The sequence below is a fragment of the Oncorhynchus kisutch genome, linkage group LG2, assembly GCF_002021735.2.
Source record: "Oncorhynchus kisutch isolate 150728-3 linkage group LG2, Okis_V2, whole genome shotgun sequence".
Taxonomy (NCBI): Eukaryota; Metazoa; Chordata; class Actinopteri; order Salmoniformes; family Salmonidae; genus Oncorhynchus; species Oncorhynchus kisutch.
This window is the reverse complement of record NC_034175.2, coordinates 9,183,203-9,204,444: the sequence shown is the minus strand read 5'-3', so window position 1 is coordinate 9,204,444 and position 21,242 is coordinate 9,183,203. Positions and strand designations below refer to the sequence as shown.

The window sequence follows — 21,242 nt, the reverse complement described above, 5'->3', positions numbered from 1 at the left end:
ACACACAAACTCTCTCTCTCTCACTTACACACACAAACTCTCTCTCTCACACACAAACACAAACTCTCTCTCTCTCTCTCTCACACACACACACACACACCCACATTTAATACACCCACACTACATAGGTTTGATCTACACAGCTGCTGCGGCCTCAAGGCAAGCTGTTTATTACATCAACATGTGTTTGCTGGCAGGGGACCCTGACGTTTGCATTACAGCACGACAATAAACAGTGACTGAGGCCCCAGGGGTTATTAGAAAACTATTGTTTGGGGGAAACCCTTTGAGCTTTGAATGTAATTATTGAGTAGTAGAACAACATTACCGTCCAACTCTGACATACAGTATGTTTACGGAAATGATTTTAAATTAGCAGGAAAGGACACATCTGCAAATTACCCCCCTCTATTCTGACTCATTTTGTGTCCATCATTCTCTCACATTGTTTAGTGCCAGACTCAAAATCTCATATTTTCTAGTGATCTCTTTACACAGTAATTATCAGTAACCTGACTGGTGAGAATGTGATAGGCTAGATCAGAGTTGTGTGGGAACGTCAACAGGGATTGTTTGAGCCAATGCATGGGCATGGGCAATCAATCAGTTAATTGATTGCCCCTTTATTAGATGAATCAATGGTTAAGGAATAATTAATGAAAAACACCAAAGTAGTAGGCTAGTCTATAAAAGAGAATAGAATGTGGTCCTGTGTGGCTCAGTTGGTCAAGCATGGCACATGCAAAGCCATGGTTGTGGGTTTGATTCCCACAGGGGACCAGTATGAACTCAATACTGTAAGTCACTCAGGATAAGAGTGTCTGCTAAATGTAAAACATTGATGGATTTTTGGATACAAATCAACCATTTAGGACTATGTTTGGTGGTGTTTGGAGAAGCATGCTGCCCAGTTTTTGTGCGGTGCCCAGGCATTGACTTTGAGGTTAAAGCATTGTTGGTAGAACAGCAGAGTTCCACATAGGCTATGCAGAGAAAGTATAACTCTTCCTTTCTGTGGTCTGACAGACATAACCAATACCATTAACGGTTTCTTCTCCAATTCCAACTATGAGGGGATTAGTCTTTTTCATCCTTATGTTTCAAATCAATATTTAGACTACAACTGGTTGTGTGGGGTATAATATTAATATTTTGTCATTTATAATCTAGTGAAGTTAGATCTCTAAACTTGTTTTCATATATACCCGTATTGGAACCTAAACATAAATAAGTCACTTGAAAGAGAGTAAAAATTTCATTATTTAATAAATAAAGTAGAATTTTAAGTAACATTTAAGTGAGTATGTTTGGGGCAAAATGCTAAATGCCCCCAGGGCAATCAATGCAATTCAATGGTACCTATATTAGCATTTTCCAAATCATGTCCAAATCATCTATAAATAACTTATTTGAGTTCCACAATCAATTTTGAGATACTTTAGGATGATTTGGACAGGAAGGGTGAAAATAAAAACCTAAAAACATCATCATAGTGTGACACCCTGATCTGTTTCACCTGTCTTGTGCTTGTCTCCACCCCCACCAGGTATCTCCCATTTGTCCCCATTATCTCCTGTTATTTATACTTGTGTTTTCTTTTTGTCTGTTGCCAGTTCGTCTTGTCCCGTCAAGTCCTACCAGTGTGTTCCCGTGTTTCCTGTGCTCTAGTTTTGTATTTCTTAATCTTCCCAGTTTTGACCTTTCTGCCTGTCCTGACCCTGATCCTGCCTTCCGTCCTGTACCTGCCTGACTCTGATTTGGATTATGACTCATTGCCTGCCTTGACTTACATTTTGCCTGACTCTTGTACTTTAATAAACTCTGAGTCTCGTACTATCCGCCTCCTGTGTCTGCATTTGGGTCTTAGCCTGAGTCCTGATAAATAGTGAGGATAATAATAGTGAGATGTGTAATGTCATTTTGTTAATATATTTGATTTATTTAATTCAAATAAGACACCTTGCTTTTAAGAGTCAATTACTCAAAAATTCTCAAATAAAACATATTGTCACGACTTCCGCCGAAGTCGGTTCCTCTCCTTGTTCAGGCGGCGTTCGGCGGTCGACGTCACTGGCTTTCTAGCCATCGCCGATCCACCTTTCATTTTTCCATTTGTCTTGTTTTCCTACACACCTGGTTTCAATTCCCTCAGTATTAGACATGTATATAACCCTCTGTTCCCCCCATGTCTGTGTGTGGAATTGTTTGTTGTTTCTTGTATGTGCACGCTAGACTGGTTTGCGCTGGGTTAACCCATATTGTGTTTAGTGTTCTTAGTGCCGTGTGTTTTGTTCGCCGAAATAAAATGCTCCTTTGGCTACCCAACTTCTGCTCTCCTGCGCCTGACTCCCTTACAGCCAGTTACGCATACCTAACATAATTCACCATGGAGTCAGCAGGAGCAGGTACCCCGGTAATAGGAGTCGAGGAGCATGTCAGAGAACACGCTGCAATGCTACAACATCTCGACGTCTCGATGGACAGCGTCATTCAGACCATGGACCGCTGGGAGAGACAGAGTCCCTCCAGCGCCTCCACCAGCACAACAGGGGTTACAATTACTCCTCTCTCCTGTACCCAGTCCCAGTGGGATGCGTCTCGCCCTTCCCAGGGAGTATGATGGGACGGCGGCATGGTGCCAGGGTTTCCTGCTACAGCTGGACTTATTCCTGGGTACCGTTTACCCGGCTCCCTCGGGAAGGGAGAGGGTGTCCGCCCTAGTCTCATGCCTCTCAGGGAGAGCTCTGGAGTGGGCTAACGTTGTGTGGGGAGAAGGGGATGCGGCGTTGGACGACTTCGAGGAGTTAACCTGCCACTTCCGGGCAGTCTTCGACCACCCGCCTGAGGGTAGAGAGGCGCGTGAACGTCTCTTCCACCTGAGGCAGGGGATGAGGAGCGCCCAGGAGTTCGCCCTGGAATTTCAGACCCTGGCTGCAGGAGCAGGATGGAACAACAGGGCACTTATCGACCACTACAGCTGCAGCCTGCGCGAGGATGTCTGTCGGGAGTTGGCCTGCAGGGATACCACCCTCACCTTCGACCAGCTGGTGGACCTGTTCATTCGGTTGGATAACCTGCTGGTCACCCGCGAATAGCCAGAGAGGGCTCCGTCGATTCCTCCTCCCAGCACCTCCGCTCCGGTGCCTATGGAGCTGGGAAGTGCTGCACTCATGGAGGCCGGAGGAGGGGCTTTCACGTGTACCATCTGTGGCCGCAGAGGTCACACTGCTGGTCGGTGCCGGGTTGGTTCCTCTAGGGGTTGAGGCAGCAGGCAGGGCACTCTGGCGTTGCCCCAGGTGAGCCTGCACCACTCTCACCCAGAGCCCTCTGTTGTACACCTGTCTGTGCATGTTTACTTTCCTGAGTTTTCCCCGCAATTCCCAGCATAAGGCGCTCCTCGATTCAAGCACAGCTGGGAATTTTATCGACAGAGCATTCTCCCATAGGTTAGGGATCCCTATTGATCCAGTGGTTAGGTCTTTCCCAGTTCACACTCTGGACAGTCGACCATTAGGGTCCAGGTTTATTAGGGAGGCTACCATACCCCTGGGCATGGTGACGCAGGGAGGTCACGAGGAGAGAGTCAGTCTCTTCCTCATTGACTCTCCTGCGTTTCCCGTGGTGCTAGGCCTATCCTGGTTAGCTCGTCATGACACCACCATTTCATGGCAACAGAGGGCTCTCACGGGGTGGTCGCGAGAGTGCTCAGGGAGGTTTTTAGGGGTTTCCGTTGGTGCTACTATGGTGGAAAGTTCAGAAAAGGTCTCCACCGTGCGCATTCCCCCTGAATATGCCGATTTGACTCAATTACCACCCCATCGACGGGCGGATTGTGAGATAAATTTCCTGGTAGACGCCGCACTTCCGAGGAGTCACGTGTATCCCCTGCCACAGGCGGAGACAGCGGCTATGGAAACATATGTCTCCGAATACCTGCGTCAGGGATACATTCGGTCCTCCACTTCACCCGCATCCTCAAGTTGATTTTTTGTGAAGAAGAGGGAGGGAGGTCTGCGCCCGTGTATTGACTACCGAGGCCTAAATCAGATCACTGTGAGGTACAGTTACACGCTACCTCTTATCGCCACTGCGATTGAGTCAATACACAGGGCGCATTTCTTCACCAAACTAGATCTCAGGAGAGCTTCCAACCTGGTGTGTATCCGGGAGGGAGACGAGTAGAAGACTGCATTCAGTACGAACTCAGGGCATTATGAGTACCTCGTCATGCCGTACGGGTTGATGAATGCTCCATCAGTCTTCCAAGCCATTGTAGACGAGATTATCAGGGACCTGCACGGGCAGGGTGTAGTGGTGTATATCGATGATATTCTGATATACTCCGCTACACGCGCCGAGCATGTGTCCCTGGTGCGCAGGGTGGTTTGGCCGACTGTTGGAGCATGACCTGTACTTATTCCAACAGTCTGTCTCCTTCCTAGGGTACTGTAATTCCACCTGGGGGTGGAGATGGAGAGAGACCGCATTTCAGCCTTGCGTAATTGGCCTACTCCCACCACGGTAAAGGAGGTGCAGCGGTATCTAGCGTTTGCCAATTACTCCGGAGGTTTATCAGGGGTTTAGGTCAGGTAGCGGCTCCCATTACCTCACTGCTGAAGGGGGAACCGGTACGTTTGCAGTGGTCGACTGAGGAGGACAAGGCTTTTGGTCACCTGAGGGCTCTGTTTACCTCGTCTCCTGTGCTGGCCCATCCGGATCCCTCTTTGGCATTCGTAGTGGAGGTGGACGCGTCCGAGGCTGGGATATGAGCCGTGCTCTCTCAGTGCTCGGGTGCGCCACTGAAGCTCCGCCCCTGTGCCTTCTTCGAGGAAGCTCAGCCCTGCAGAGCAAAACTATGACGTGGGGGACCGGGAGCTGTTGGCTGTCGTCAAGGCTCTGAAGGCGTGGAGACATTGGTTTGAGGTGGCTAAACATGCTTTTCTCATCTGGACTGACCACCGCAATCTGGAGTACATCCAGACAGCGAGGAGACTGAACCCTCGCCAGGCAAGGTGTGCCATGTTTTTCACTCGTTTTGTTTTCACCCTTTCATACAGACCAGGTTCCTAGAATGTGAAGGCAGACGCACTGTCCCGGCTGTATGACACAGAGGAGCGGCCCATGGATCCCACCCCAGTACTCCCGGGCTCCTGCCTGGTTGCACCGGTAGTATGGGAGCTGGACGCGGACATTAAGCAGGCGCTACGTGCAGAGCCCGCTCCCCTACAGTGTCCCGCTGGGCGTCTGTACGTTCCGTCTGCTGTCCGTGATCTATTGGGCCCACACGTCACCTTCCTCTGGCTATCCAGGCATCGGTCAGACTGGTGCGCTCTCTGAGTGGGAAGTACTTGTTGCCCACTTTGACTAAGGACGTGAGGGTTTATGTTTCCTCTTGCTCGGTGGGCACGCCGTGTAAGGCTCCTAGGCACCTGCTCAGAGGTAAGTTACACCTCTTACCCGTTCCACCATGGTCGCACCTGTCGATCGATTTCCTGACAGATCTCCCCATCACAGGGAAACACCACGATCCTGGTTGTTGTGGATCGTTTCTCTAAGTCCTGCCATCTCCATCCTCTGCCCGGTCTCCCTACGGCCCTACAGACTGCGGAGGACTTGTTTACGCACGTCTTCCGGCACTACGGGGTGCCTGAGGATATAGTGTCTGATCGGGGTCCCCAGTTCACTTCGAGGGTCTGGAGGTCGTTCATGGAACGTCTGGGGGTCTTGATGAGTCTTACCTTGGGTTTTCACCCTGAGAGTAATGGGCAGGTGGAGAGAGTTAACCAGGATGTGGGTAGGTTTCTGTGGTCTTATTGCCAGGACTGGCCAGGGGAGTGGGAAGCATTCATGCCCTGGGCAGAGATGGCCCAGAACTCGCTTCACCACTCCTCCACTAACCTCTCCCCCTTCCAGTGCGTACTGGGGTACCAGCCGGTTCTGTCTCCTTGGCATCAGAGTCAGACCGAGGCTCCTGCAGTGGATGACTGGTTCCGGCGTGTGGAGGAGACATGTGACGCCGCCCATGTTCACCTTCAGCGTGCCGTGCTGCGCCAAAAAGCCAGCGCAGACTGTCACAGCAGTGAGGCCCCGGTGTTCGCATCGGGGGACCGGGTCTGGTTCTCGACCCGAAACCTGCACCTCCGCCTGCTCTGCCGGAAGCTGGGTCCGCGGTTTGTGGGGCCATTCAAAGTCCTGAGGAGACTGATCGAGGTGTGTTACAGGTTACAGCTCCCCCCCGATTACTGTATTAACCCCTCGTTCCATGTGTCTCTCCTCAGGCCGTTGGTGGCTGGTCCGCTCCAGGAGTCTGAGGTGCAGGAGGTTCCTCCGCCCCATCTGGATATCAAGGGGGACCCAGCATATGCCGTTCGCTCCATACTGGATTCGAGGCGTCGGGCGAGGGGCCTTCAGTACCTCATGGAGTGGGAGGGGTACGGTTCGGCGGAGAGATGCTGGGTTCCGGTGGAGGACGCTTTGGACCGTTCCACTGTCTCCGTCCAGACCGCCCTGTACCTCGCCCTCCGGGTCATCTCCGAGGCCTGTTCCGGTGCGCTGCTGGAGCCGCACGTCAAGGGGAGGGGTACTGTCACGACTTCCGTCGAAGTCGGGCTTTCGGCGGCCGACGTCACTGGCTTTCTAGCCATCGCCGATCCACCTTTCATTTTTCCATTTGTCTTGTCTTGTTTCCCTATACATCTGGTTTCAATTCCCTCAGTATTAGACGTGTATATAACCCTCTGTTTCCCCCATCGCTGTGTGTGGAATTGTTTGTTGTTTCGTGTATGTGCACGCTAGACTGGTTTGCGCTGGGTTATGTCAACATATATTGTGTTTAGTGTTCTTAGTGCCATGTGTTTTGTTCTCCAAAATAAAATGCTCCTTTGGCTACCCAACTTCTGCTCTCCTGTGCCTGACTCCCTTACAGCCAGTTACGCATACTTAACAGAATTCCACACCCGACCATGGAATCAGCAGGAGCAGGTAATAGGAGTCGAGGAGCGTGTCAGAGAACACACGGTGGTGCTACAACATCTCTGCGTGGCGAAGGACCGCGTCGTTCAGACCAAAATGGATGTCTAAAATGGATGTCTTCCCCGATAGTGGGGGAAAGCGCCCCCTTTCTAAAGTTTCTGTTGTTATTGAATAACAACAACAAAAATATTCCCTTCAATATTATTTCCCTTCAAAATGTATTTGCTGAAGGACACCTACACATCTAAATCTTAGCAAATGTAGCTTTTTTTCTGTCAGAAAATAGACATTTCCCTTAAAGGAAAACTCCACCCCAAAACTGTCTTTTGGTATTTGTTTCAATAGTCCATTGTTGAAATAGTCCATTAATGTTTTGCATGTCAGCGATCAAGTTTTCAAGATATATAACTTTCAAAATACAGAAATACAGCAGGTATAATGCATAATTATCTGTACAGGTATTTCTGTATTTTGAAAGTTATATATCTTAAACACTTGATTGCTGACATGTAAAACAATGGGGTGTTACCATATCAAACCCTACAAAATGTGAATTAATTATAATCCACATAATAATTCCATTCCCTGTTTCTGCAGAATTGATTTCCTGCTGTAGGAAACTGGCTCAAATGAAGACCCTACATCTGTATAGCTCCTCCATATTAGAGATTCAACCTCTTTTTGCATATGGATGTTAATCCCGCGGTTGCTCTGTCCCCTGTCAACCAATAGCGGGTCCCCGGGGGCGTCGGCCAGTGTACCCCTCGTCACTAGTTTGTGTTCTTGTCAATGGGAAAGGGGAGTTCTCAGCTCCAGCTCACAGCAGCCCCCCCTTCTGAGATTTTGATATGCCTAAATTCAGAGGATCCTAACCAGATGATTGTCAGTGTGGATTATATCCCCTAGCAGACTGCTGCGAGAAATAGAGGAGAACGAGATAGAGTGTGAGTGTGTATGTATGAGCTGCTGAAGATACAGGGAAAGAGCTGAGCAAGTGAGAGAGGGAGACTCGAGCGGAGGGGTGCGAGAGCAGCAACTTCATTGTGTTTAGACAGAACTGCGCGAGAAGCAGGACGGGGCGCAGCTCAGCATCAGTACCGACCGGAAAAAGAGAGAATAGCCTTCTGGATACTATTGTGGACAAACAGACGGTGAGATGTACTTCATTCAAAAACAGTCAGTTGCACCAACTTGAGTGGGAAGAGGAATACATTGATCGAACCGAGGATACATATATGCTGTCATACTGAAAAAGTTCCTAACTATGGAAAATAATTCCTAAATGACTGTTTGCAAAGTTTTCGGACAATACCAGTGCTTTGAGAAGCATACGATTTCAGAGACAGGGACATCGCCCGGTACGTTTGATATACCCAAGCAGTGATATTGCTTTGCACGGCGGTGGAGAATAACCAGCAAGCGGCAGCCCTCACCCCATTCGCATTGACGGAACAATAGATTCCCGTCCTACACTTTCGGGGAAAACACAGCCGAACTGGCGACAGAAGACAAGATAAAATGTTGCCGTTATACCTCGTCATTTGCCTTATGGGAACAGGTAAGAAAACCGTTCTTGTCACAATTTTTTTACTGGTTTTTTTTCTGCGCTATTGCTATAAACTCATGAGATGCTCGCTCCGTGTTCCGTTCAGGGCGCGCTGCGTCAAACTGTAGCCTAGTCGATGCGCTGTGCTGACGGGGATGAGAGAGGATATCATATTGCGGCTCTGCTTTTGCTCTGAGAAACTATAGTTTGTTTTGAGATGTTGAGACAAAGTTCCGCTACTGAAAGAGCTGACCCGGGGTACTGGTTGAATGGCACTAACGCCGACCCTTACCAAAGCGCACAGTGGCGAGGTGATGCGGTTTTTGTTGCTTTACGCATCGGGCTATTTATCTTGTGTAGGCTAGGCGGGTTGTTTTTTTTTGCTGATCGTTTGGAAACAGTCCATCATGTTAGTGCACGGGTTTCTTTGATATGCAGACATAAGGCTATAGACGATGCTAACAGATCAAAACTCGTGTAATACGGGATTGTTGCCACTGAGGTATGCGGTGACATCAGACGTCGCTGTTGAAGCAAATGGTTTTTGTGTGTGAGAGTGAGTGATAGAGAGAGAGCACGAGACAGATAGCAAGAGAAATATAAATTAAGAGATAAAGCAGAGAGATAAAAGAGAGAAGGACAGAGAGGAAGAGTTTCTAGCCGCCTCTAGATATTCGCACTAGTCTACCAGGCGAAGGATAGTAGCCTATGAGGTTGGCCGCAGGTATCACCGTTCATCATTTCTAATGAGATGTGGGGGGAAACACAACATGTATAGCATAGTAGAGATAACCTGGGAACATTCCCCTAATGCATCCAAGCAGACCTTAAAATACACCAGCTAGGACTCGACCTCTCCACCCCGACACACTCCCTCTCTCGCCCCACACACCCCCTATCTCACCCATATTTAATTTATTTCTGAATGGGCTTTATATTTGAAACACAAAGTGGAATTGCATGGGGATTGAAGCGTGTGAGGAAACCACGTTAATTAAGTTGTAAAACCGCCGAAACAAGCTCTCCATCTCTTTTTTAGCCGACCTTTACATTAGTTTATCAAAAGGCGTGTGTCATTTATATTAAAATATATACTAGCTTATTATGCAACCTGTATTTGTAGTTTATCAGACAACACTATTGTATTATTAATCTATATCGAAAGTAACAATGTAGCCTTTAAAGTTGAATCAGACCTCACTCAGCCGAACGTCCAGACCAAATGGGTTTAAGAGGGGGGACAGCTAGGCTATGTATTGTTGTAAAGTGCATAAACAGCCATGGGGATGGATTTGAGACGGTTTTTAAACACAAGTCTCCAATTAATAATTCCATAGCCAAACGCAGCTAGGTGGAAAAAGCTGCACCATCACTAGGCTACACAAAAAAGGTCAATAATGAAACGATCTAGAAAAAAAAAGTCTATTAAAGGCAGCCAACAGACCCCGGGCATGGTGCAATGATTTTTCTTTTATCTGTCCAACCGCTCGTTTGTGTTATTTTTTCGTGAGGACTTCAGCCACTAGGGGCAATCGTCTGATGGGAGTCAACATTGGCGTGTCAATCATTTGTGCAGTGGCCTTTGCCAATGATAGTTTACTATAACTGTCGCTGTACTTATACGTCTCTTCAATGTCCAATTGGTGTGCCTCTTAGGAAAGGAGGTGGTTTCACATTCAACTGTTCTAAACAATGGGTCTTTCTTTTGATAGGCTACTAATTTTGGCTGTGTGTGCATGTGTTTTTTAAATTTAACTAGGCAAGTCAGTTAAAGAACAAATTCTTATTTTCAATGACGGCCTAGGAACAGTGGGTTAACTGCCTGTTCAAGGTCAGAACGTCAGATTTGTAACTTGTCAGCTCAGGGGTTAGAACTTGCAACCTTCCAGTTACTAGTCCAACGCTCTAACCACTAGGCTACCCTGGCAATCCGTGTTATTATGTGCTAGAAAATCAGTTTATGTGGACTTTGAATGGTTATGCAATATCGACATGCCTGAATATAATAGAACTAAAACCCATATAGAGCAAATAAAACCTCTAGGGTACTTTTTCCATAGTTACAGTACAGTAGGCAATATCGGCTATTGCGTTATTCTGTAAGAATACATAATCCTTTATTAATCCCGTAGAGAGGAAATGTGATTGCACCAGCCAAAACATACATCATTCTGTATGGATAGTAAACAACAATGGCCCCTTTGATTGAGTGAGACCACTGTCATAGAAAATGTACAGTTAAAGTCGGAAGTTTACATACACTTAGGTTGGAGTCATTAAAACTCGTTTTTCAACCACTCCACAAATTTCTTGTTAACAAACTATAGTTTTGGCAAGTCGGTTAGGACATCTACTTTGTGCATGACACAAGTAATTGTTCTAACTATTGTTTACAGACAGATTATTTCACATATAATTGTATCACAATTCCAGTGGGTCATAAGTTTACATACGCTAAGTTGACTGTGCCTTTTAAACAGCTTGGAAAATTCCAGAAAATTATGTCATGGCTTTAGAAGCTTCTGATAGGCTAATTGACATCATGTGAGTCAATTGGAGGTGTGCCTGTGGATTTATTTCAAGGCCTAGCTTCAAACTCAGTGCCTCTTTGCTTGACATCATGGGAAAATCAAAAGAAATCAGCCAAGACCTCAGAAAAAAATAGTAGACCTCCACAAGTCTGGTTCATCCTTGGGAGCAATTCCCAAACACCTGAAGGTACCACGTTCACCTGTACAAACAATAGTACGCAAGTATAAACACCATGGGACCACGCAGCCGTCATACCGCTCAGGAAGGAGACGCGTTCTGTCTCCTAGAGATGAATGTACTTTGGTGCGAAAAGTGCAAATCAATCCCAGAACAACAGCAAAGGACCATGTGAAGATGCTGGAGGAAACAGGTACAATAGTATCTATATCCACAGTAAAACGAGTCCTATATCGACATAACCTGAAAAGCCGCTCAGCAAGGAAGAAGCCACTGCTCCAAAACTGCCATAAAAAAGCCGGACTACGGTTTGCAACTGCACATGGGGACAAAGATAGTACTTTTTGGAGAAATGTCCTCTGGTCTGATGAAACAAAAATAGAACTGTTTGGCCATGATGACCATCGTTATGTTTGGAGGAAAAAGGGGGAGGTTTGCAAGCCAAAGAACACCATCCAACTGTGAAGCACAGGGGTGGCAGTATCATGTTGTGGGGGTGCTTTGCTGCAGGAGTGACTGGTGCACTTCACAAAGTAGATGTCATTATTTTACTAGGCAAGTCAGTTAAGAACAAATTCATATTTTCAATGACAGCCTACAAACAGTGGGTTAATTGCCTGTTCAAAGGCAGAATGAAGGATTTGCACCTTGTCAGCTCGGGGATTTGAACTTGCAACCTTTTGGTTACTAGTCCAACTCTCTAACCACTAGGCTACCCTGCCACCCCATTGTGAGGCAGGGCAATTATGTGGATATATTGAAGCAACACCTCAAGACGTCAGTCAGGAAGTAAAAAATTGGTCACAAATGTGTCTTACAAATGGACAATGACCCCAAGAATACTTCCAAAGTTGTGGCAAAATGGCTTAAGGACGACAAATTCAAATCAAATCTAATTTTATTTGTCACATACACATGGTTAGCAGATGTTAATGCGAGTGTAGCGAAATGCTTGTGCTTCTAGTTCCGACAATGCAGTAATAACCAACAAGTAATCTAGCTAACAATTCCAAAACTACTACCTTATAGACACAAGTGTGAGGGGATAAAGAATATGTACATAAAGATATATGAGTGAGTGATGGTACAGAGCGGCATAGGCAAGATACAGTAGATGGTATTGAGTGCAGTATATACATATGAGATGAGTATGTAAACAAAGTGGCATAGTTAAAGTGGCTAGTGATACATGTATTACATAAAGATGCAGTAGATGATATAGAGTACAGTATATACATATACATATGAGATGAATAATGTAGGGTATGTAAACATTATATTAGGTAGCATTGTTTTAAGTGGCTAGTGATATATTTTACATAATTTCCCATCAATTCCCATTATTAAAGTGGCTGGAGTTGAGTCAGTGTGTTGGCAGCAGCCACTCAATGTTAGTGGTGGCTGATTAACAGTCTGATGGCCTTGAGATAGAAGCTGTTTTTCAGTCTCTCGGTCCCAGCTTTGATGCACCTGTACTGACCTCGCCTTCTGGATGATAGCGGGGTGAACAGGCAGTGGCTCGGGTGATTGTTGTCCTTGATGATCTTTATGGCCTTCCTGTGATCTCGGGTGGTGTAGGTGTCCTGGAGGGCAGGTAGTTTGCCCCCGGTGATGCGTTGTGCAGACCTCACTACCCTCTGGAGAGCCTTACGGTTGTGGGCGGAGCAGTTGCCGTACCAGGCGGTGATACAGCCCGACAGGATGCTCTCGATTGTGCATCTGTAGAAGTTTGTGAGTGCTTTTGGTGACAAGCCAAATTTCTTCAGCCTCCTGAGGTTGAAGAGGCGCTGCTGCGCCTTCTTCACAATGCTGTCTGTGTGGGTGGACCAATTCAGTTTGTCTGTGATGTGTACGCCGAGGAACATAAAACTTACTACCCTCTCCACTACTGTTCCATCAATGTGGATAGGGGGGGTGTTCCCTCTGCTGTTTCCTGAAGTCCACAATCATCTCCTTAGTTTTTTTGACGTTGAGTGTGAGGTTATTTTCCTGACACCACACTCCGAGGGCCCTCACCTCCTCCCTGTAGGCCGTCTCGTCGTTGTTGGTAATCAAGCCTACCACTGTTGTGTCGTCCGCAAACTTGATGATTGAGTTGTAGGCGTGCGTGGCCACGCAGTCGTGGGTGAACAGGGAGTACAGGAGAGGGCTCAGAACGCACCCTTGTGGGGCCCCAGTGTTGAGGATCAGCGGGGTGGAAATGTTGTTGCCTACCCTCACCACCTGGGGGCGGCCCGTCAAGTCCAGTACCCAGTTGCACAGGGCGGGGTCGAGACCCAGGGTCTCGAGCTTGATGACGAGCTTGGAGGGCACTATGGTGTTAAATGCCGAGCTGTAGTCGATGAACAGCATTCTCACATAGGTATTCGTCTTGTCCAGATGGGTTAGGGCAGTGTGCAGTGTGGTTGAGATTGCATCGTCTGTGGACCTATTTGGGCGGTAAGCAAATTGGAGTGGGTCTAGGGTGTCAGGTAGGGTGGAGGTGATATGGTCCTTGACTAGTCTCTCAAAGCACTTCATGATGACGGAAGTGAGTGCTATGGGGCGATAGTCGTTTAGCTCAGTTACCTTAGCTTTCTTGGGAACAGGAACAATGGTGGCCCTCTTGAAGCATGTGGGAACAACAGACTGGGATAGGGATTGATTGAATATGTCCGTAAACACACCAGCCAGCTGGTCTGCGCATGCTCTGAGGGCACGGCTGGGGATGCCGTCTGGGTCTGCAGCCTTGCAAGGGTTGACACGTTTAAATGTTTTCCTCACGTCGGCTGCAGTGAAGGAGAGTCCGCATGTTTTAGTTGCGGGCCGTGTCAGTGGCACTGTATTGTCCTCAAAGTGGGCAAAAAAGTTATTTAGTCTGCCTGGGAGCAAGACATCCTGGTCCGTGACTGGGCTGGTTTTCTTTTTGTAATCCGTGATTGACTGTAGACCCTGCCACATACCTCTTGTGTCTGAGCCGTTGAATTGAGATTCTACTTTGTCTCTATACTGACGCTTAGCTTGTTTGATTGCCTTGCGGAGGGAATAGTTACACTGTTTGCATTCGGTCATGTTTCCGGTCACCTTGCCCTGATTAAAAGCAGTGGTTCGGGCTTTCAGTTTCACGCGAATGCTGCCATCAATCCACGGTTTCTGGTTTGGGAATGTTTTAATCGTTGCTATGGGAACGACATCTTCAACGCACGTTCTAATGAACTCGCTCACCGAAAATTATAAAACTGCACAGCGTATGTGATCAGAAGATTAAGCATACGACACAATTAAACAGACCAATAACAGCAATAAAACAAGCATACCAAAACAAGAGAAACATATATTCAGCAAGGTGAATCATTTTGATTCTGAATCAATGTTGTTGTCTGACGCAATACGAAACATATCCCAGTCCACGTGATGGAAGCAGTCTTGGAGTGTGGAATCAGATTGGTCGGACCAGCGTTGAACAGACCTCAGCGCGGGAGCTTCTTGTTTTAGTTTCTGTCTGTAGGCAGGGATCAACAAAATGGAGTCGTGGTCAGCTTTTCCGAAAGGAGGGCGGGGCAGGTCCTTATATGCGCTGCGGAAGTTAGAATAGCAGTGATCCAAGGTTTTTACACCCCTGGTTGCGCAATCGATATGCTGATAAAATTTAGGGAGTCTTGTTTTCAGATTAGCCTTGTTAAAATCTCCAGTTATGCCAGGTCGCAATTGTAAATGAGAACTTGTTCTCAACTTCCCTACCTGGTTAAATAAAGGTAAAATAAAAAAATAAAATAAAAATGAATGCAGCCTCCGAATAAATGGATTCCAGTTTGCAAAGAGTCAAATAAAGTTAGTTCAGAGCCATCGATGTGTCTGCTTGGGGGGGAATATATACGGCTGTGATTATAATCGAAGAGAATTCCCTTGGTAGATAATGCGGTCGACATTTGATTGTGAGGAATTCTAAATCAGGTGAACAGAAGGACTTGAGTACCTTGAATGTTGTTATGATCACACCACGTCACGTTAACCATGAAGCATACGCCCCCGCCCCTCTTCTTACCAGAAAGATGTTTGTTTCTGTCTGCGCGATGCGTGGAGAAACCAGCTGGCTGCACCGATTCCGATAGCGTCTCTCCAGTGAGCCATGTTTCCGTGAAGCAAAGAACGTTACAGTCTCTGATGTCCCTCTGGAATGCTACCCTTGCTCGGATTTCATCAACCTTGTTGTCAAGAGACTGGACATTGGCAAGAAGAATGCTAGGGAGTGGTGCACGATGTGCCCTTCTCCGGAGTCTGACCAGAAGACCGCTCCGTTTCCCCCTTTTACGAAGTCGTTTTTTTAGGTCGCCGGCTGGGGTCCATTCCGTTGTCCTGGGTGAAAGGCAGAACACAGGATCCACTTCGCGAAAGTCATATTCTTGGTCGTACTGATGGTGAGTTGATGTTCTTATGTTCAGTAGTTCTTCTCGACTGTATGTAATGAAACCTAAGATGACCTGGGGTACTAATGTAAGAAATAACACGTAAAAAAAAAAAAAATGCATAGTTTCCTAGGAACGCGAAGTGAGGCGGCCATCTCTGTCGGCGCCGGAAGTAGGTAAGGTATTGGAGTGGCCATCATAAAGCCCTGACCTCAATCCTATAGAAAATGTGTGGGCAGAACTGAAAAAGTGTGTGCGAGCAAGGAGGCATACAAACCTGACACAGTTACACCAGCTCTGTCAGGAGGAATGGGCCAAAATTCACCCAACTTATTGTGGGAAGCTTGTGGAAGGCTACCCGAAACAACATTTGATCCAAGTTAAACAATTTAAAGGCAATGCTACCAAATACTAATTGAGTGTATGTAAACTTCTGACCCACTGGGAATGTGATGAAAGAAATAAAAGCTGAAATAAATAATTCTCTCTACTATTATTCTGACATTTCACAATCTTAAAATAAAGTGGTGATCCTAATTAACCTAAGACAGGGACTTTTACTAGGATTAAATGTCAGGAATTGTGAAAAACTGAGTTTAAATGTATTTGGCTAAGGTGTATGTAAACGTCCGACTTCAACTGTATATTTTCATACCCAACCCCTCGTTGCTCTATTTCTATGCATGTTTGTTGTTGTTTCCAGTTTCCACGCCTTTAAACAAAGATTTCCTTCGTTTTGGTGTATTATTAACACCGGCTTTGATTCGGCTCTAGATAAAGGCTTCAAATCCCCCGACCCCTCGGATTCAGAGGATCTTACTTCTTGCAATTAACATTGAGCATCCAGGAGTAAAGTAAAGCGCTTTCGGTCAACGCTTCAGTAAATGAATTAAAAACAAAATGTTTATTGGCAGTTAAGCCGTGTTTTCTTCCCACTGTCTTTGATGAACGAGAGCCGAGTACAGACACATGGGGAGGCAGTAATTAAATTTAAATGTTGAATCAGAATACACAACGTTGTCACACTGACACCCACTCTCCCCTGGGAGGAGAAGAGAGAGGAGATGGAGATGGAACGCCTGCTGGAACTGGAACACAAGCACAAACAGACTTTTCCCTCCTAAAGAATTGTCAACGAGTATCGGGAAATACAGTATTCCCCTAACTATTGACTGTGAGGAGCACAAACAAACAACAGCAGAGTTCCAGGGTCCTCGTGGATCCATTCCTGACAAACAAACACCACCAATGGCAAACAAACTGTAATGTTCCATTTGTCATGGTAGAGTAGTCATAGATTTACCTTGTGTCTGTCACGCATGTTTTTCTCATCAGATCATCAGAGAGAGGGGAGGGTTAGAGGGGACTGGGTGTAAGATGACACCAGCAGCAGAACAATTCCTTGACAGACAGACAGCAGCTGGATGGGGAGGGGCAGCAGCCAGCATGGTTCACAGGCTGCAACACAAACAGACAGACACACACACATACACACACACACACACACACACACACACACACACACACACACACACACACACACACACACACACACACACACACACACACACACACACACACACACACACACACACACAGTCCCAGAAAACTTGGTTGTTCAATGCTTGTTCACCCATCCATATGTATGTCCTCTCTGTGGCCCTCCTCTGCAGCAGGAGCAACAGCAGCATCTATCCGTCATTTGCTTTCTCAGAATGTCCCCTGGCTTCCCACTGGAATTGGATTCCACCCTGCATCAGTATTCTGAGTAATCTTCAATGAGCTCTTTTTTGGAACCTTTAGCTTTGGTTTGCTGAGTCTCATAGGGCCAAGTTCAAAGGCTGGGAGCTGAGATCACACGTTTCCCTCGCTGCTTTTTCCTCAAGTCCTGGCTGTCGCCACTTGTGTCTAAACCCAGTGAAGCACCCTGAAAATGCATTACCATCACCATCCTCCTCTGAACTTGCCCAGTGAGGGTAATGTGCTGTGGGGCATTAGTAAGTCTAGTAGAACTCATCTACACACAAACAAACACAGCCTTCCACCATGGATATACTGTAAATACACAATGAGGCCTAGACAGGCACCATCAGAGGAACATATAGCTTTGCCTCATTGACCCCCCCCCCCCTCCCCCTCCCCCTTCCCCATTAGCAGAGATTTGTCCTGGATCTGCGCTATGTGGCAGAAATATTTTTGGGCGATTCGGTAGCAGCGTGGCTAGGGAGGTTTGTTTTAGGGGGACTGTGCATATTTCATGAGCCTCCGCTGCTTTGAATTCTTGCGGAGGAGTCAGGCTTGGGCGGAGTGAGTGGGGGGACAGAGGAGTGGGGGTGTAAGGGGTTGTAGGGAGAGGGAGGAGGAGGAGAGAGACATGACTCAGAAGTGTAACTACCAGTGTGATGATCAAGTTGACACACGGCGGGAAAACACTAGGGAATACCATGGAGCATCATTAACTTCTCTCCATCTTTCTCTCCTTTCGGGGGGGGGGGGGGGGTTGGGGAGTAAAATGAGAGAGAATAAGTTGGAAGGCAGAGTGGGAGAAGAGAAGCCAAGTTGAGGATGAGTGTCAGACCAGGGGTGCACAGTCACAATAGAGCTGACGCAGCAGAATCCGTCTTGTGTAGAAGTCTGTTGCATTATTTAGGAGACACACCCATGGCAAAGATATGGAGTTTGGCCTACTTTGATTCCCACGCTAGGAGTGCTCTCTGCAATGGACCCATTGCTCAAACGGGTGGAGATTTGATTTCCAGACAGACCTCATAGACTATGGAAAGGAATAGGATTCGGGCGAGGGGGCACAAATCAAACTTTAAAAGTAGTTTTTGTTTATGGCATGAGAGCTCTTAAGATTTGTTTTGTTTTGAGTGAAATTGTAGACACTTAGTCGTGAGTCACTCTGCAAGAGTTATTCCCCCCAGACCAGTACACTCAGAAAACCAACAATTCATATCCATTCCCAACCACATCTTAACCTTTTGTAGAGAGCCCTCCTTTATCTGCACTTTCACTCTCCCTCCAGTAACTCAGAACTGACTCATCCGAAGGTACTAACAGACAAACCAACAGACATACATACAGACAGACAGACAGACATACAGACAGACAGACAGTGATATAGACATACGTAGAAAGACAGTCATACAAGGGTGCAGAGGGGAGAAGCTATAACAATGGGTTACTGTCTTCCAGCCCCAAGACATGCTCATGCACACTGGCATTGTCTTCTTCCTCGGACCTCGCCTCCTTGACAAACAGCACAATGACCCCTGGGGTCTTCCTCACTCATCTTTGGCCCACAATCCCCCCCAACCCCCATCCTCTCAACAACTTTGCTGTGTACAGAGGCAGAAATTGGTGGGATAATATAAACAATGGGGCTTCATAAAACAAGCTCTGTCTCTCTAATCAGCTTTGCCATGCAGAGAAACAGAGATAAAGAACTTGGCATTGTGTCCAGGGGCCTTGTTATCAGCTGTTAGCTACTTCACTGGCTGTGGTTGATGGCACGGCTCAACACAACAGGGAAGGCCTTGTGTTGTGTGGGCAGCCAGGCAAGATATGCTGGAGCTGTACTACCAGCTGGGGCACTTGGCCACTTCCATCCCTGTCTTTGTCTCTCTCTCTCTCGCTTCCTCTCTCTTCGCTCTATTTTCTCCCCCTCTTTTCATTCCCTCTCTCTCTCTCTGCTCTCTAACGCTGTTTCTCTAACTCTCACTGCTCTCTCCTTCCCTTCCTTCTCTCCTTGTCTCTGTCTTTGCACGTCCTCACCTCTGTTTCTCTCCGGGGCAGAGGAAGATCCTTGCAGGAAGTGACACATAAAGACAGGGACAATGGAGGGGCTGTGTCAGCTTCCTCTTCCAAATAACTGGTCCATCCACACACACATGCCGTCCGGCCCCTTAGCCTCTCAGCCCAGGGCCCCTACCAGTCCTACAACATTCCCACTCCCATCCACAGCCAGCAGATTACTGGGCTCTATTATCACCCACTGATTAGAACAAAGTAGGGAGAGAGCAGAGGTTGTGTACTCTCTGCATTCTCATCCTCCAAACAATGGTACAGCGAGAGGGATCCCTGGGTTAATTCTTTACAAATCATTAAAACAGAGCCCAGAGGGAGAGAGTAGAGCAGTAGCACAGCCTGTGTTCAAACAGTAGCAAGCCAGCCAGCTATTTTAGTGAAAGAAAGTGTAGTTCTTTTTTTTGGGGGGGGGGGGGTCACATCTTTCTAGAGATATGTATCACAATTTGGCAAGACCTCCAACCCAAGAAACCCAGAGAGCATAGAAAGAGCTCCAACATACTAGACCAAACATTCGTTTTTATTTTCCAATCAATTCCTGCCCTCCAAGACAATAATTTCCTATCTCCTGCCGAGACACAGAAACCAACAGCAAATTGAAATGTATCTCCCATGTTGCAGCAATATCTGGGCTAATGTTATCTTCACTAGCCGTGTTCCTCAACCTTCTTATAAAGATTGTCATGTTGGGGGGTGTTTCTGGCAGCTGGGATGGGACTGAGGGGGAAAAACCCATTCGGTTATGAATCCCGTGAGAAGCTATTTATTTGTCTATCTATATATTTTCTACTTATTTATCTATTTTTATTCCCCGCTCGATCCGTTCTTGAGATGCGGTCCGATTTTCAGTGGCTCTGCTTGAGCAGAGCGAAGTTAATATCATGTGGCCATTGTGTGTTATTTTGGAGGGTTGTTGTGTGTGCACATCCATAAGTGACTCATGAGGAGCTTATCACAGCAACGCCCGAAACTATGTGTTGCTCATAGTGCACACACATACACACACACACACACTAAGACAGGGGGTCAAGGGCATGCATTGGGGCAGAGGATGATGAGCTGAGATGAGTGTTTCCCGTCTTTGGGGCTATGTGCCCTTTATGGAGCGGTTAGTCAAAGCCCGACTGTCTAATTAATGACGCTCTATCTCTCAGGATGTCATGTCTCCACTCAACTCAACCCAACCAGGGGGAAAGGAATGCACTCAAGGAAACAAGTGATGGCCTTGCTGGGCTGCGCGGACATTACAGAGACCAGAGGGTTGAGTGCGTGAAGGAAGAAAACTCCCATGATCCCCTGGGCTTCAGGTCCCCTCCTTCCCCTCTCTCTTTCTTTCTTTCTTTCTTTCTTTCTTTCTTTCTTTCTTTCTTTCTTTCTTTCTTTCTCCTCCTCAAACAAAGAGCTCCATCTTCCTGCTTCCTGCCAGTTTAAACTGACAGGAATCTGAGGGCAAATATTGTGATAGTGACTCAACCGTTAACAAAAATACTGGGCTTGGCGGCCGGGAAAGGAAACCGCTTCTTAAACTCTCTTTCTCATCCTCCTTCTCTCAGTGAGAAAGGTAGGTCTCTCTGCCTCACGGTGTTGTTTTGAGAGGCAGACAGCTGGGTGAAGGGTTGGCGGAAAGTGTAGCAACTTTTTTTCTTCTCCTCCAGCAGGGAATTTAGAGCAAGGCTTTGAAACTCTCCGTGGGAGGCCGCTAGGAAAGCCAGCCAATTTGCTATCAACTGAGGGGTGTCAGTCAAAGCTCATCGATCAGGCTTTTAACTGTGGCTCCCTCAATGTCCAAACATGGTAATTCTATCGAGCTGTGTTGGAGA

General features: G+C 46.9%; 1 protein-coding gene across 12 annotated transcripts in view; it reads left to right on the top strand.

The window, feature by feature from the left end:
- The first annotated feature begins 7,791 nt into the window (after nt 1-7,791).
- LOC109900916 (kin of IRRE-like protein 3) overlaps nt 7,792-21,242 on the top strand; it is a 54,245-nt gene continuing 40,794 nt past the window's right edge. For 5 of the 12 annotated variants that reach the window (XM_031786731.1, XM_031786763.1, XM_031786746.1 and 2 more), the window contains exon 1: nt 7,848-8,530. In XM_031786731.1, the coding sequence (XP_031642591.1) occupies nt 8,491-8,530 (40 nt within the window). In that variant the 5' untranslated portion in view covers nt 7,848-8,490. Of the gene's footprint in view, nt 8,531-21,242 lie in introns of all 12 variants that reach the window. The other 7 variants (XM_031786788.1, XM_031786781.1, XM_031786773.1 and 4 more) reach the window with 2 other exon arrangements.